This window comes from Sus scrofa, chromosome 7, assembly GCF_000003025.6.
Source record: "Sus scrofa isolate TJ Tabasco breed Duroc chromosome 7, Sscrofa11.1, whole genome shotgun sequence".
NCBI lineage: Eukaryota > Metazoa > Chordata > Mammalia > Artiodactyla > Suidae > Sus > Sus scrofa.
The window spans coordinates 9394850-9408209 of NC_010449.5; the positions used below are offsets into that span (position 1 = coordinate 9394850).

Consider the following 13360-nt stretch of genomic DNA (forward strand, 5'->3'; position numbering starts at 1 on the left):
TCCATTCCATAGGGAATAGTTTGCATCTCCTCTTAGTTTTTAAATTTAACCTTCCATGCCTGTAAATAACAGTTCCTTTTCCATATAAGATGGTGACAATCTATTGTTAAAATAATTTGGATACAATATATATCACAGAGGGAATTGACATAAAATGTTTGTTTCTTTTTGGCCGAACCTGCAGCATGTGGAAATTCCAGAGCCAGGAATCAAACTCCAGCCCCAGCATTGGCCTGAGCTGCTGCAGTGACAACACCAAATCCTGAACCCAGTGTGCTTCAAGGGGACTCTAAAATATTTTAAAATAAATGCAGTTTCTCTTCAGCACACGTCTCTATTATTAAAACAAAACAAAACAAAACAAAACACTGTTTTAGAAGCTCACCAGATCATAGGATCCTGGAATATTGGGAAGATGAGTACAACCTGGCTTGTTAGAAGCAGAGTTATTCCTTGGATCCTTCATGTCACAAGTGTCAGTGCACATGGTAATGTGTCCCTTGGTGAATTAAACCCTCTTATTTTCCGTGGAGGAAATACTTTGCGTGACCCACTAAAATACCCCCTTAACAGCTCCCCATAGCTGGCTACTCAGAGCTACCTCCCATGCTCAGTTAGTTTTGGGTAGAACTGAAGCTCTCCCACTTGAAAAAAGGGCCCATCTGCATTTCTTGCCAATGTCACATCATCCTATTACCTTGTTCCTGCACCTGCTCTGTGCAAACACAATCATCATTCTGTCCTAATGGCCAATTATCATTAGCTGATCGGGAGCTTTTGTTAAACTGCCCTGAGGGGCTCACCACACTGTTGATGCCATTCTGCCCTGAACGGGTAACAGTGGGTATCACCTGCAATCTGTTTTCAAGATTGAAAGGGCATGAATCTGCCAATATAGATGTTAGGTAAGAACCTGTGTGTCCTATTTTTACCCCTCTTCTCTTTACCACCAGCAGCTATGCCTGTGTAGCACGCGAGGTTTCTGTGTTGTCTGCCTATAGTCGCAACCTTTTTTGGTTGTGTTTCATGATGCCGTATGCTTCTGTCCTAAAACAGTGCAGAGGGAGCTCTGATGAGAAACTACCCAGCCCCTCTCTGCGTGTCAGTGGGACGGTTGGAGGAGGAAAGGTGCATTTGGCTATTAAACATATTTTGGCTCAGATTTCTTCTTGGCAAAATGCTAACTGTGTAACCTGGGGAATTTCTTTAATTGTACTGAGTTTCTGTTTCCTGAGGCGTACAATGGAAATAACAGTTCCACCTTAGGGTGGTGGTGTGATGATTAAATACAGTGATCTCTAATACACAAATGTATCCACACACACACATTCGTCAGTGTTGTATTAGACTTGATAGGCTAGATTAATCTTCAGTAAAAACAGCTCCAAAATTTCAGTAGCTTAAAGTAACACACAAGCCCACTTCTCATCCTGCATCACCCTGTGTATCAGCAGGTAGGCTGGGCTTACTCCAGAGAAAAGGAAGCAGCAGCCATCACCTTGAACTTCAGCTCATCACGACATAAGTCAGAACTGGCCAGGAGTTCCTGTTGTGGCTCAGTGGGTTAAGAACCTGACTGGTTTGATCCCTAGCCCCACTCAGTGGGTTAAGGATCGGGCGTTGCCATGAGCTGTGGTGTAGGTCGAAGATGAGGCTCCGATCCCGAGTTGCTGTGGTTGTGGCTGTAGCTGGCAGCTGCAGCTCCCATTTGACCCCTAGCCTGGGAACTTCCATATGCTGCAGATGCCGCCCTAAAAAAACAAACAAAACAAAAAAGAACTGGCCACCTGGTTCCACCCACTCTCAAGGGGATATAAATATACAGGTTGCAATCCTATCATGTACATGAAGAGAGTAAATTCGAAATATTTGGAAAACAGTGTTAATAGCTACAATATTTGTCTTACAAAAATGAGATAGTATTTGAGTCAGTTCTCTGAATGTTAATTTTCTTATTAACAGCACCTCGTGGAAATCTTTCCAAGCCAGGTTGTTTAAATAGAACCCATTATTTTTAGTGGCCTAATGGTATAAATATACCATAATTGATGCAGTCATTTCTTTATTAGGGGACTTTATTTTATTACAATATAAACATGTCTATGTTATAGCTTTGCAAGATAAATATCTAAAAGTAGCTGAATCTAGGAGTTCCCGTCGTGGCGCAGTGGTTAACGAATCCGACTAGGAACCAGGAGGTTGTGGGTTCGGTCCCTGCCCTTGCTCAGTGGGTTAACGATCCGGCGTTGCCGTGAGCTGTGGTGTAGGTTGCAGACACGGCTCGGATCCAGCGTTGCTGTGGCTCTGGCGTAGGCCAGTGGCTACAGCTCCGATTCGACCCCTAGCCTGGGAACCTCCATATGCCGTGGGAGCGGCCCAAGAAATAGCAAAAAAATAAATAAATAAATAAATAAATAAATAAATAAAAGTAGCTGAATCTAGCCAAATTAATCTGGTTCAAAAAGGAAAGCCTAAGGCTATAATTTTAAGACTATACATCTCGATTCAAAGAGGATTTATAATTTGGGACAAAATGTAAAGACACCAAATAGCTTGGAATGACAGACTTCTCATTTACCCATTTTTTTTTTTCGGTCTTTTTGGGCCACACCCACGACATGTGGAGGTTCCCAGGCTAGGGGTCTGATCGGATCATTTACCAATCTTTAACAATCCACAACCTTTGTCTCATCTATCCTCTACTTTTCCCTGGATGTAAGCAGAAATATTTGATCCCAAACTTTTACATTTAGACTACGAGCCTTCCTTGGATGTGGGTGGTGCAGGACTTAAAGATGCTGGACATAAGATTTTGCAGAAAATTTCCTGCCAAGACCTGCCTTCTTTCCATCACAGTCACAAGAGGTCTATTGACTCTGAAAGCATAGCACGTGCTGGAGATGATCCTCTTATTTGGACTAAGGAACTAGACCTAACCAGCCCTCTTCCCATCCAGGGCAGCAGAAAAAGAAACCTTCCAAAATAACATTGCCATCCAGAAACCATAGGAGTTGACGCCTGACAGTTTCCACCTCACCTCTTTCTCCACCTGTTTTGTGTAAATGCCTCCAATCTCCCCTTCTCATCAGGTTACTCTCTGCTAAGTATTTGCAGAACAAATTGCACAGAACAAGCCCTTTGTAAGCATAATTATCACAAGCCTTGCTTTCTATTCAGAGTTTTGGAGGAAAAAAAAAGAGTGAACCCTTTGCTAAAATAACATAGCACAGAAACACACCAAAAAACTGCTCACATCATTTAGATGTGTCAACTATATTTTTAAGAACTCGAGTTCCATAAACAGAGAGATGAAATGGTTTCTTCAAACCTATTGTCCACTGACCTTTCCCCGACTCTTATACCAAAACCCTGTCAGGTTGGATTAAGAAAGAATAAGGGAAAAGCTTAAGCCAACAGAACCTTCGCTATAGGCTCTAAAACACAGTTTGAAGACAAACATTGTAGTAGAAAGGTCCTTTCTGAGGAGCGTCGAGGCTTGCCAACTGTACAGCTGGTTTTTAACCTTTGTCTGCAGGAGTGACATTCAAAACATTTAATAACTAGACTTGCAAGAGTCAGAAAGACCTATCAGAACAGATGCCAGCCGTAAACAATCCGTGCAGCTGAAGCAATGCACGCGGGCTGAAAATGAGCTCTACTGATGTGTCACTGAATTGCCTAAAGGATTTTCACTGGCCTTCCTGGAGCCAGCTCTGGCCATGTCTCCTTGCTCAGAATATGAATGCCTTAAACTAGATAGAAAAAGGACTAGAAGCTGTATCCCCCTCTTAAATGGCAGTCTGCTCCCATTCTGTGTCATACGTCCACTCCAGCATTTGTGAGAATAAACACACACACACACACAACTAGCAGTAGTGTAGTGCAATTCTGTGTCCATGAACCATTTGGAAGTCATGCAGGGAGTCCTGGGCTAGGGATTGAACCCATGCCACAGCAGTGACCCAAGCCACAGCAATGACTGGGTCCACAGACACAGCGGGATCCTTTAACTTCCAGGGAACTCCTGGAAATCATTTTGAATGCTCTTCTGAAATTCGTACTTGGTAGATTAGCTTACAGTTCTGGTTTTAGCATATTACACATTTAGATCAAATGGAGAAAAAAACAGATGTTGTTCTTATATGAGAAATATCATAGATGTTATTCTTATATGAGCGTTAATAACCAGGGGGTGGATACGTTTTCTAGGGTTGCTGTCACAAGTCGCCACAAATTTGGGTGCTTGAAACAATGTGCATTCACCCTCTTGCAGTTCTGGAGGCTGGGAGTCCAAATTTAAGGGGGTGCCTTCAGAGGTTCTTGGGGAGATGCCTTTCTTGTCATCTTCCTGCTTCTGGCGACTGTTGGCATTTCCTGCGACTACTTTGCTCCAGTCTCTGCCCCTGTCTTCACATTGCCTTCTCTTCGCTCACCTGCGTCTTCCCCTCTCTGTCTGTGTGTCTGTCCTCTGTGTGTCTTTAATAAATACACCTACCATTGGACTTAGAGCTCAGCCAGATCATCCAGGAAGTTCTCACCATGCAATCCTTAAATGAATTACACCTGCAAAGAATCTTTCCAGATTTCCAAATACAGTCATATCCACAGGTGCCAGGGCTTTGACAAAGACATATCTTTTGGGGGGAGGGCGCCACCATTCAACACACAATAGGAACAAGAAGAAAGGGACAGACAGAAGCAGGAAGAAAATTTAATGGAGAGCCTGAGTCTACATCAAAGAAAAAATATGGAAGAAGATAAACATTTTAGTCTTACATCAAATTTGTGTATTGATATTTATCTAAGTGCATCTCTCTTTGAATCCTTCCATGGCTTTGCATTGTATTGACATTCCCATTTGGTATTTTGACTCCTTGTCATAAGAGTTAAAGCACTATATGACCATTTCCAAATTTCTACCCCTTAACTTTGATTCTGACTTCCTTGAAGCCTGTTGAGCATGAAAAGTAAGGTCGGGTGTAGACAAGCAGAAAGCAGAACCAGATTGCAATTCCAAGTCAGTCGCACCGTTTGTCATATTCAGACTCGGGGAATTCAGGCTCTGTGGTTGCCTTCGCATCATTTTAACGGTGGTGTCTTCTGGAAAGCTCAAGTTTCACACCCTGCCTGGCCGGGTGTAACTTTGTTGCCAGGCTAATGACGAGCCTTGACTATCCCCGCCCCCACCATGAACTTCATCCAGCCTAAGGGCTTGCCTTCCTCTCTGCAGCCACCGCCACTCCCGCCACCCCTCTGCCCCCACCTGCTGCAGATCAGCTTTCCCAGGGAAATTCTTCATCAGCTCCATCTCTTCCACATTAATCACTGCAGAACTTCCTTGACACATGGCTCCCCACTCACATAGTAAATGGATATTTCTCTATGGCTGCTCCTTAGCTGTACGTTTGCACACGTGTTTTCAGTGGGGTGTGTTTAGTTATGTGTCATTGAGTGCATCCTCTTTCCTAGTATATTTTAAGCCCCGTGAGGTCAGGAGTCCTATTGGCTATTTTCTTCGGAACCAATTGTGTGTTCTACCGGTGGGTAATTAATACTATTACCGGGCTGATTCCTAGCAGGTGGCTCTCAAAAGAATGTGCCTCCGAGTCACCTAGAATTCTTGTTAAAATGCAGATTCCGGGGTAGAGCTGAAGAGGTTGCATTTCTTCTTTCTCATTTATATCATCTGGGTAAAAATCCCTCACAAGCTACATAGGCTCTGTGTTGAGAACCCCTGATGTCAGTGATAGGATGCTTTGGACTGCCCTGCCCTTCAGCGTTTCCCTCCTTCCTCTTAAAAATGGAGGAAAAAAGGGAGTTCCCCTTGTGGCACAGCAGAAACGAATCCGGTTAGGAACCATGAGGTTGCAGGTTCGATCCCCGGCCTCGCTCAGGGGCTTAAGGATCTGGCATTGCCATGAGCTGTGGTGTAGGGCACAGATGTGGCTTGCATCTTGTGTTGCTGTGACTCTGGCAGAGGCTGGCAGCAACAGTTCTGATTAGACCCCTAGCCTGGGAACCTCCATGTGCCACGGGTGTGGCCCTAAGAGGAGAAAAAGACAAAAAAAAAAAAAAAAAACGAAACCACCATACTACATATTTTTTAAGACTGCTGTAGGACAACCGGGGCACTGAAGTTTCATTTTGGAAGTTCCCGCTGTGGCGCAGCGGAAATGAATCCGACTAATATCCCTGAGGATGCAGGTTCGACCCCAAGCCTCGCTCAGTGGGCGGGGGATCCAGCAGCGCCATGAGCTGTGGTATAGGCCACAGATGTGTCTTGGATCTGGTGTTATTGTGGCTGTGGCTCCGATGCGACTCTTAGCCTGGGAAGTTCCATATGCTGCAGGGGCAGCCCTAAAAAGCAAAAAAAAAAAAAAAAAAAAAAAAAAAAAAAAAAGAGAGAGAGAGAGAGAGAAAAAAGAACAAGAAATTTCATTTCGTTTAAATTAATTCAGGTGTAAACAGCCAGATGGGGTTACTGGATACCATACTGGCCAGCAGAGTTAGAAGCTGCAAACGCAGGGCAGACTATGGAGGAGAATGAACCACCAAACCAGGGCACAACCCTCTGAGGTCCCCTTAGGCCGCTTGAATAAAGGGCCCCCACAACTACAGGGCATCCCCATCAATGTTTGAGGCTAAGGTGGCAGCCATGTCCATGTTTTCCCGGCTGCGACGTCACTTGGCCAATTAAGATGCAGACATTCAAGCTCTTAGGGCTGGTTTAGTATTCAGCGAGTGACTGAAAGATTGCTATGGGTTCCATTGTTTTAATGAGACCACGCAGGGTTTATGCAGGGTTTATGCAGGTCATTTGTTCTGATCTGTGGGCAGAGATTAAGGTGAAAAGACACACAATATAAAAAAAAAAAACTCATTTAAGAAAAAGATGTAGGAGTTCCCTTCATGGCTCAGCAGTTAACAAACCCCACTAGGATCCATGAGGATGCGGGTTCGATTCCTGGCCTCGCTCAGTGGCTTAAGGATCTGGCTGTGGATCCTTAAGGGTCACAGTTGCCGTGAGCTGTGGTATAGGTTGCAGATGTGGCTTGGATCCCGCGTTGCTGTGACTGTGGCCTAGGCCAGCAGCTGTTAGCTCCAATTCGACCCCTCGCCTGGGAACTTCCATATGCTGCAAGTGCAGCCCTAAAAATCAAAAACAAAAAAGTAATTATTTTTTCCTTTTCAGAAGGTCGTTAAGAGGTGTTACAGTTTGGAAGAGGAATGTAGGATTTGAAGGCACCGAGTCCTAGCCACTAGACCATCAGGGAGCTGGGATCTAGGACTTGAACAAGAGAATAACTAATATTTCAATATTTACCTGTAACACAATGCAATACATTTCCTTCAGACACTCCACCAGCAGCGCAAATGGCTCCTGGGCCATCTCTAGGATAAAGCTTAGAATCAGCCATCAGCCAGGGACCAAGTATTGTGAATCTGACATGAGAAGAACAGTGAGATTCACCTGGTTTGGCTGGTAATCCATGCGAGAAGGGAGGGGTCCCTGAAGGCCTGATGGGCTCGGAGAGAGACATGGTTTTGACGTAATTAAGGAGAGCCCAGCTCCAGCCCTGGGATTCCATGTCAGTCCCTGACATCTTCCTCCGGAGCAGGCCCTGGCAGCTGGACACCTGGCGTTCCTAACTGTGAATGCAAATGAAGCTTAGAATGTGCTGATCTGGCAGAACGCTTTGCAGATGAGAAGTAGCATAAATGGCCGAGGGAGAGAATTGGAGTGATGGGAAGCGTGGTCTCACGCAGTAATTTAATATCCCCGGTGGGTGGTTGACCCTTTGCCTTTAGAGGCGAGCACTCCATGTAGAATTTGCCCAACGGGAGGAGAGCGTGGTCGTGACCTGTCTTTTGTATCAGTCACTGGGTCCTATAAAATTCACTCTGGAGAAGTTCCTGGAGACAGTGATGGTGAGAGCGCCTCCTTGAACGGATGCTGTTTCAGAGGCTGGAAAAGAGGATGAGGGTTGGGGCTCACAGGGCATGGGACGTGAAGGGAATAGCAGGCTTGTAGTCAGACACACCTGACTGCAAACACCTGTTTCCCCACGTAGGCTTTGCATCACCATCACCTGGGAAGCTTGATGAAACTACAGATTCCTGGGCCCTGCATTAACCTACTAAACTAGAATCTCAGGCCTGGGGGGGGGGGGGCTAAAGCCTTTAAACAAAATAAACACACACACAAGGTGATGTTGCCATGAGACTTCTCTAAGCCTTAGTTCTCCAAACGGTGAGGAGGGAGTCACCATACCTGAGTCAGGATTATTGTGGAGATACAGTGTCAGGTTAAAAAACAAATACAGAAAACCAACAAGCATGCAGAACAAAGGCCAGATACCTTGTAGCTGTTATTATGGAGCCATGGGTTTGCCTTAAGACACTGTTCTTTCTTTAGAAATCTCAGCGCATGTCATTGGCCTCCCTCTGCCTTAGTCTCTGGGCTAAGACAGCTGGGGATCTTTAGCCAAATGAGCTGGGATCCCAAAGTTGCAAGTTGTCGTTTCCGAGGATTGATGTAAAACAAAACAAAACAAAACAAAACCCCCAAACCCCCACAGCCTTTCCGGTTCCTTTTCATTCTAAGTTTTCCTGACGCTGGTGTAAGGCCCCTTGAGGTTGGGGAATTTCTACCGAACGCGAAAACATCAATTATGTTGTAACAGGTTGTCGACTCCAGTGAAAGTCAAGGGCTGTGGGTTGGACCCGCTCGAGAATGATCGTCTGTTCTGGCCCCAGAGAGGCGCTTGCACCCCGCGGGTTCCCGGCGTGGCCGCCTTCTGGGTGGTACATCTTGCTTTCATTTGGCACCGTGAGGCTTGAGGAGAAGGGGGAGGGGGAGGCTGGCGTTCCGCCCTGGAGCTCCAGGGAGGGAATTTAGCTGCCAACCGAGCGGGCTCGACTCGCTGGTGCTGAGACGTGGGGAGGGGTGGGGCCGCCAGGGAAGGATGCGCGCGTGAGGCCGCGAGAGGGGTGGGAGTGGAGCCGCTCAGGTGGGACCGAGGAGTGCCTCCCCGGAACCCTCCTCCCGCCTCGGGATCCGGATTGGCTCGGGCGGGGAGGTCGGCGAGGTCAAGATCCCTTCGGCGCCTTCCCCTGACCCGCCCCGCCGCGATCGCGTGGCTGGAGAGACGCGGGTGCGGGGCGTGGCGGGGGCATGCTGGCCAGGCGGCGGGGCGCGAGGGGCGGCGCGCGGGGGCCGGAGCAGCGCCCGGCCCGGGGCGCCCGGGGGCCGGATGGCGGAGCCCACGCGCGCCGCGGAGCCGGGGAGGTTTGCGCTCCGCTCGCCGCGCTGCAGGGAGGGCGCGGTGCCAGGCGCGAGCGCCCCGAGACCCAAAAAGAAAGCTTTTTATTTGCCGAGGATGAAGCCCCTGAAGGAGCCCGCCCCCAACAACAACAACAACATGTCCTTTGTGATCCATTGTCAACTAGGCAAGGAGATCAAACACATTTGCAGCAACTGCAGTCGGGGAGAGGACGCCCGGGACGGTGAGTGCCGGGGCGCGTCGGGGCGGCGGCGAGCGCGGGAGGCGGGGAGGTGGCTCTGCCGGTCCCCCGTTTGGGGGCACCACCGGCATCTCTGCCCCGAGAACTGCGGCGGCAGGGGCGGACGCCTGCCCTCCCGGCACTTTGCGGAGCGCTGCCCAGAACCAAACCCGGCCCGCATCCTTGCCCAGACCATTGACGTACATGCTCCCCCAAGTGAGGGTTTGAAACAGCTGAAGGGGTAACTCTGGAATTTTTCCCTGGCGAAGGTGGGGTTTGGGGGGGATTGATCAGGGGTAACATTAGGAGCTTTAAAGACATAATCACACCTGCTTTCTTAGCTTTCTGGGCTTCCAAGCGGTTCTCCCATCCTCGCGTTAGGACAGGATAGAAGCTTTGCTGGGCTGCGTTACAGATGTGGGCTTTTGCGGGTGGATTCACTTTGGAGAGGGGATTTGGCCTCCGGCCCCAGAGCCCTGGAGACTTGTGGAGTTGCTGAAGGATGTCCGTTCGGATTGGAACGTGGCCTTGGTTTCTGGGGGGGGCCGCTGCTGGCCCCTCTGGGAATGATGCTTGATGGCCAAAATGTGGGAGGTGGGGGAGGGGGCGCGCAGCAGTTTCCTCCAGGTGAGCCTGTGAGAGCCAGAGAGCTACCCCCAACCCCTCGCCCCCGAAATCCGGTCGCAAGTGGGTGGTGAAGGGGTGTGGGACTGCCAGCGACTCTGGGCAGAAGGAACCGAGAAGGAGGGACAGCTCTGCGCGGACCAGGCAGAAGCCTCTGCAGATGTGGACGCGCCTGTGTGGTGGTGCATTTCACGCAGGACCCTCTGGGGCGGTTCAGAAGCAGACTCCGGAGGGCCACTGAAGGGCTCGGAAAAGTTTTAGGCAGCAGATTTACAGGGAAAGCATTAGCACCTGGCCAGCCTGAAGCTGCTCACCTGACTTGACACTCCTACCTGCTTGGGCAGGCAGATTTTCCCTATCAAGCTGGAGGGCCACGCGGCTTCCCTTTGGAAAAAAACACAGAATACTTAGGATCCCTCGGGTTCTTGTTGGCCTCTGAAGTGCGGCATAATGAAGTGACTGGCTTGGCTAATGGCTTTGCAAAATTAGAGTCCTGCTAGCGTAATTATACTTTTCTTTGATTAAATTGCAAGAGAAGCAGTGCGGGCTGGCCCTTGGCGTCCAAGAGAAAAACGGGGGCTGTGCGGGAGGAAGGCAGGAGCACAGAACACACTAAGGCAGCTCCTGTTAGGTTTCGGGGTGGCAATCGGTTTATGAGAGGCACACCCTGACGTGTTGGGTCCTTTGGTTACTCTGTTACCTGATGACGCCTATGGAATATAAAGGGATTAATGAAATGGTCTCAAGCCAGCCTTTTACCAGGTACTGTAATAGAGCATGAGATGTAGTCTAAAATACTTATTAAATGAGTCACTCTGTTGACTGAATTGCTTCCCACATGGGCTACTTCCACAGCCTTGGTTGCCGATTTAAATTAGGATCTCTGAATGTTTCTACAGTAAGGAAAGGCCTTCCCTGACAGCGCAAAGATGTGTGTTTATGTGTGTAATTGCGAACATGATGCTTCTACTCGCAACATGCATGGTCCCTACCGTCTCAAATGCTCCAGAATGTCTTAAGGAGCTACCTTTGCATGTTGACGTTATCACCTGAGATGATGAAAGCATTTAATTTCAAAGGACTCTCATGTGGGGGGGGAGATCAGATGTTGCGGTGCCTGATTTCTGCCAAATTCTACACCCGCTAATCGTGCCTTCCAGTGCGTGGTGTGCTCCTCTAGTCACTGAAATCAAATGAGGTCAGGTGCTTAGCCCTTCTGCTTTTCCTGCCAGAGCCCAGAGCAGCACTGCCCACTCTGAAAGGAAAGGAAGTTCAAATACATTTCAGCAAGGCTTGACCTTGAATGATATTTTGTCCTGAGTGGATGTACTGTGAGCTAAGTTCTGGAGAAGCTGTTTGTTTGCGATTTGAGTCATCTTTGCTGCATGCCAGGAGAGCCAGCTATTTTAAAGGACGCGTGTAGTAAAGATTGTAGTAATGCCAGCAGATCTGCGGGGCTCCCTAGTAGAGGACATTGCTTATGATGGGACCGTCCTGCATTGTGTCCAGAGCCATAAATATGTGAGGTTTCTCGTTTGGCACCAAGGAGGCCATTTAGTAGCAACCAAGGAAAATTTTGGTCCAGCTGGAAAGGCCTCACTTGAAATTTTACACAGGCAGAATTTTAGAGAAGCTCACTGAAGCTCATTCTTAAGTTTTTTTCATGTATAAAATATATTTAAACACATGTAAAGTATATTTTCGTAACTTTGAGTCAAAAGACAATCTACAACTGAAAGTATTTGGCTGATACAAACTCTGAAAGAAAGAATATCCCTGGCTAAATGAACACATAGAAAAGATGAGATTACATTTTACTTTTAGCATTTGCCGTTTTTCTTGAGTACTTTTTTTTAAGTACCCAGATCCACCTATTAGTACCGAAGATGCTTTACTGACGTTATTTTTCATTAGAAAATCACTTTTAAAATTATAGAACACAGTCACTAGTAATGGCCAAAGACAGTTTGTGTTCTTTTAGTTCAATTCTGAAGCCATTTCCAGATGAGGAAAGAAGCTTATACAGCACGTGGGTGTAAAGTCCACCAGAAAGTTAAGGCTAGAACAAAGTTTTTGTTTTTGTTTTTTTCTTGTGTTTTTTAGGGCTGCACCTGCAGCCTTTGGAAGTTCCCAGGCTAGGGGTCGAATGGGAGCTGCAGCTGCCAGCCTACACCACTGCCACAGCAACAAGGGATCCGAGCCACATCTGTGACCCACACCACGGCTCACGGCAACACTGGATCTTCGACCCATGGATGGAGGCCAGGGATTGAACCTGCCTTCTCATGGGTACTAGTTGGGTTTGTTTCCACCGAGCCACAACAGGAACTCCGGGTAGAACAAAGATGGAAACCCTTGTCTGTCTTTAAAACTAAAGCGCTTTCCACTGTGCCTTCAAGTTGGTTATTTATTTATTTATTTTTTGGAATGGCGAAAAATACAAAATGTAGAGAAGTACCGTGAGGTATGTGTGTACATGTGTCTGTGTTATGTAGACGTGCAGTCTCAATAAGGCAGGCTTATTAAGATCTAGAACTAGAAGGAATTGCACAATTTTCTAGTACATTTAAGTTTTTCTGCCTCACCTGTTTGATCGGTAGTACAGGGGGAGTGGAAGTTTTGAGCTAAGTAGATTAGATGTTATGTACATTGTAAAGCTGTAAGAGACATAAGTAAATTATCGCCAAACTTATATTGGAAGTCAATGGGAGAATGTGATTTAATTTCCAAAGACTTAAAAATCAACTCTAGGGAGAACTCTATTCTTGAAGACCAGGTATTTCTGTTTATAATTTCATACATGTTTTCTGTCTTCATTTGAATTCCCTTTGAGTCTATTAGTGAGGAATTATCGCAGGAATTATAATGTCATTAGTAATTGTGTATTAAGATGCAATTTTAAGTAATTTTAGTAGGAACGGTCCATTCTAAAAAGTTGTTTGAAGTCGTTTGAAACCTCTGTCTTATAGGGGCCTATTTAAAAAGTAATCAAATGATAGATTGAGAAACAAAACATAGTAACTGTAGCAGCTGCTCAGTGCCTTTTACAGGTGATTGATCATTATTTCAAGGTTGTTTTCATTTCTCTCCAGCTTCCATTCTTCACATATTCATATGCAAACTCACTAATCCATTGGCTCACTAGACACGTTTCCAAATTTGGTCTTCGGGATTAGAAAGATTTAACCTGTTTTCTGATGGATTCCACTATGAACTTTTAGAACAAAACCAG

General features: G+C 46.9%; 1 protein-coding gene across 16 annotated transcripts in view; it reads left to right on the forward strand.

Moving 5' to 3' along the window:
* The window catches only part of PHACTR1 (phosphatase and actin regulator 1), a 561465-nt gene that overhangs the window by 289428 nt on the left and 258677 nt on the right, over nucleotides 1–13360 (forward strand). The window contains exons 1-2 of one of the 16 annotated variants that reach the window (XM_021099760.1): nucleotides 8181–8802; nucleotides 9451–9507. The exons of 11 other annotated variants lie outside the window; for them this stretch is intronic. Coding sequence is in view for 3 of the 5 variants with exons in the window: in XM_021099754.1 (XP_020955413.1) it covers nucleotides 9255–9507 (253 nt within the window). In the remaining 2 variants the exon portion in view is untranslated. Of the gene's footprint in view, nucleotides 1–8180; nucleotides 8803–8927; nucleotides 9156–9214; nucleotides 9508–13360 lie in introns of those variants that run through there. 4 more of the 16 variants (XM_021099761.1, XM_021099754.1, XM_005665575.3 and 1 more) reach the window with 4 other exon arrangements.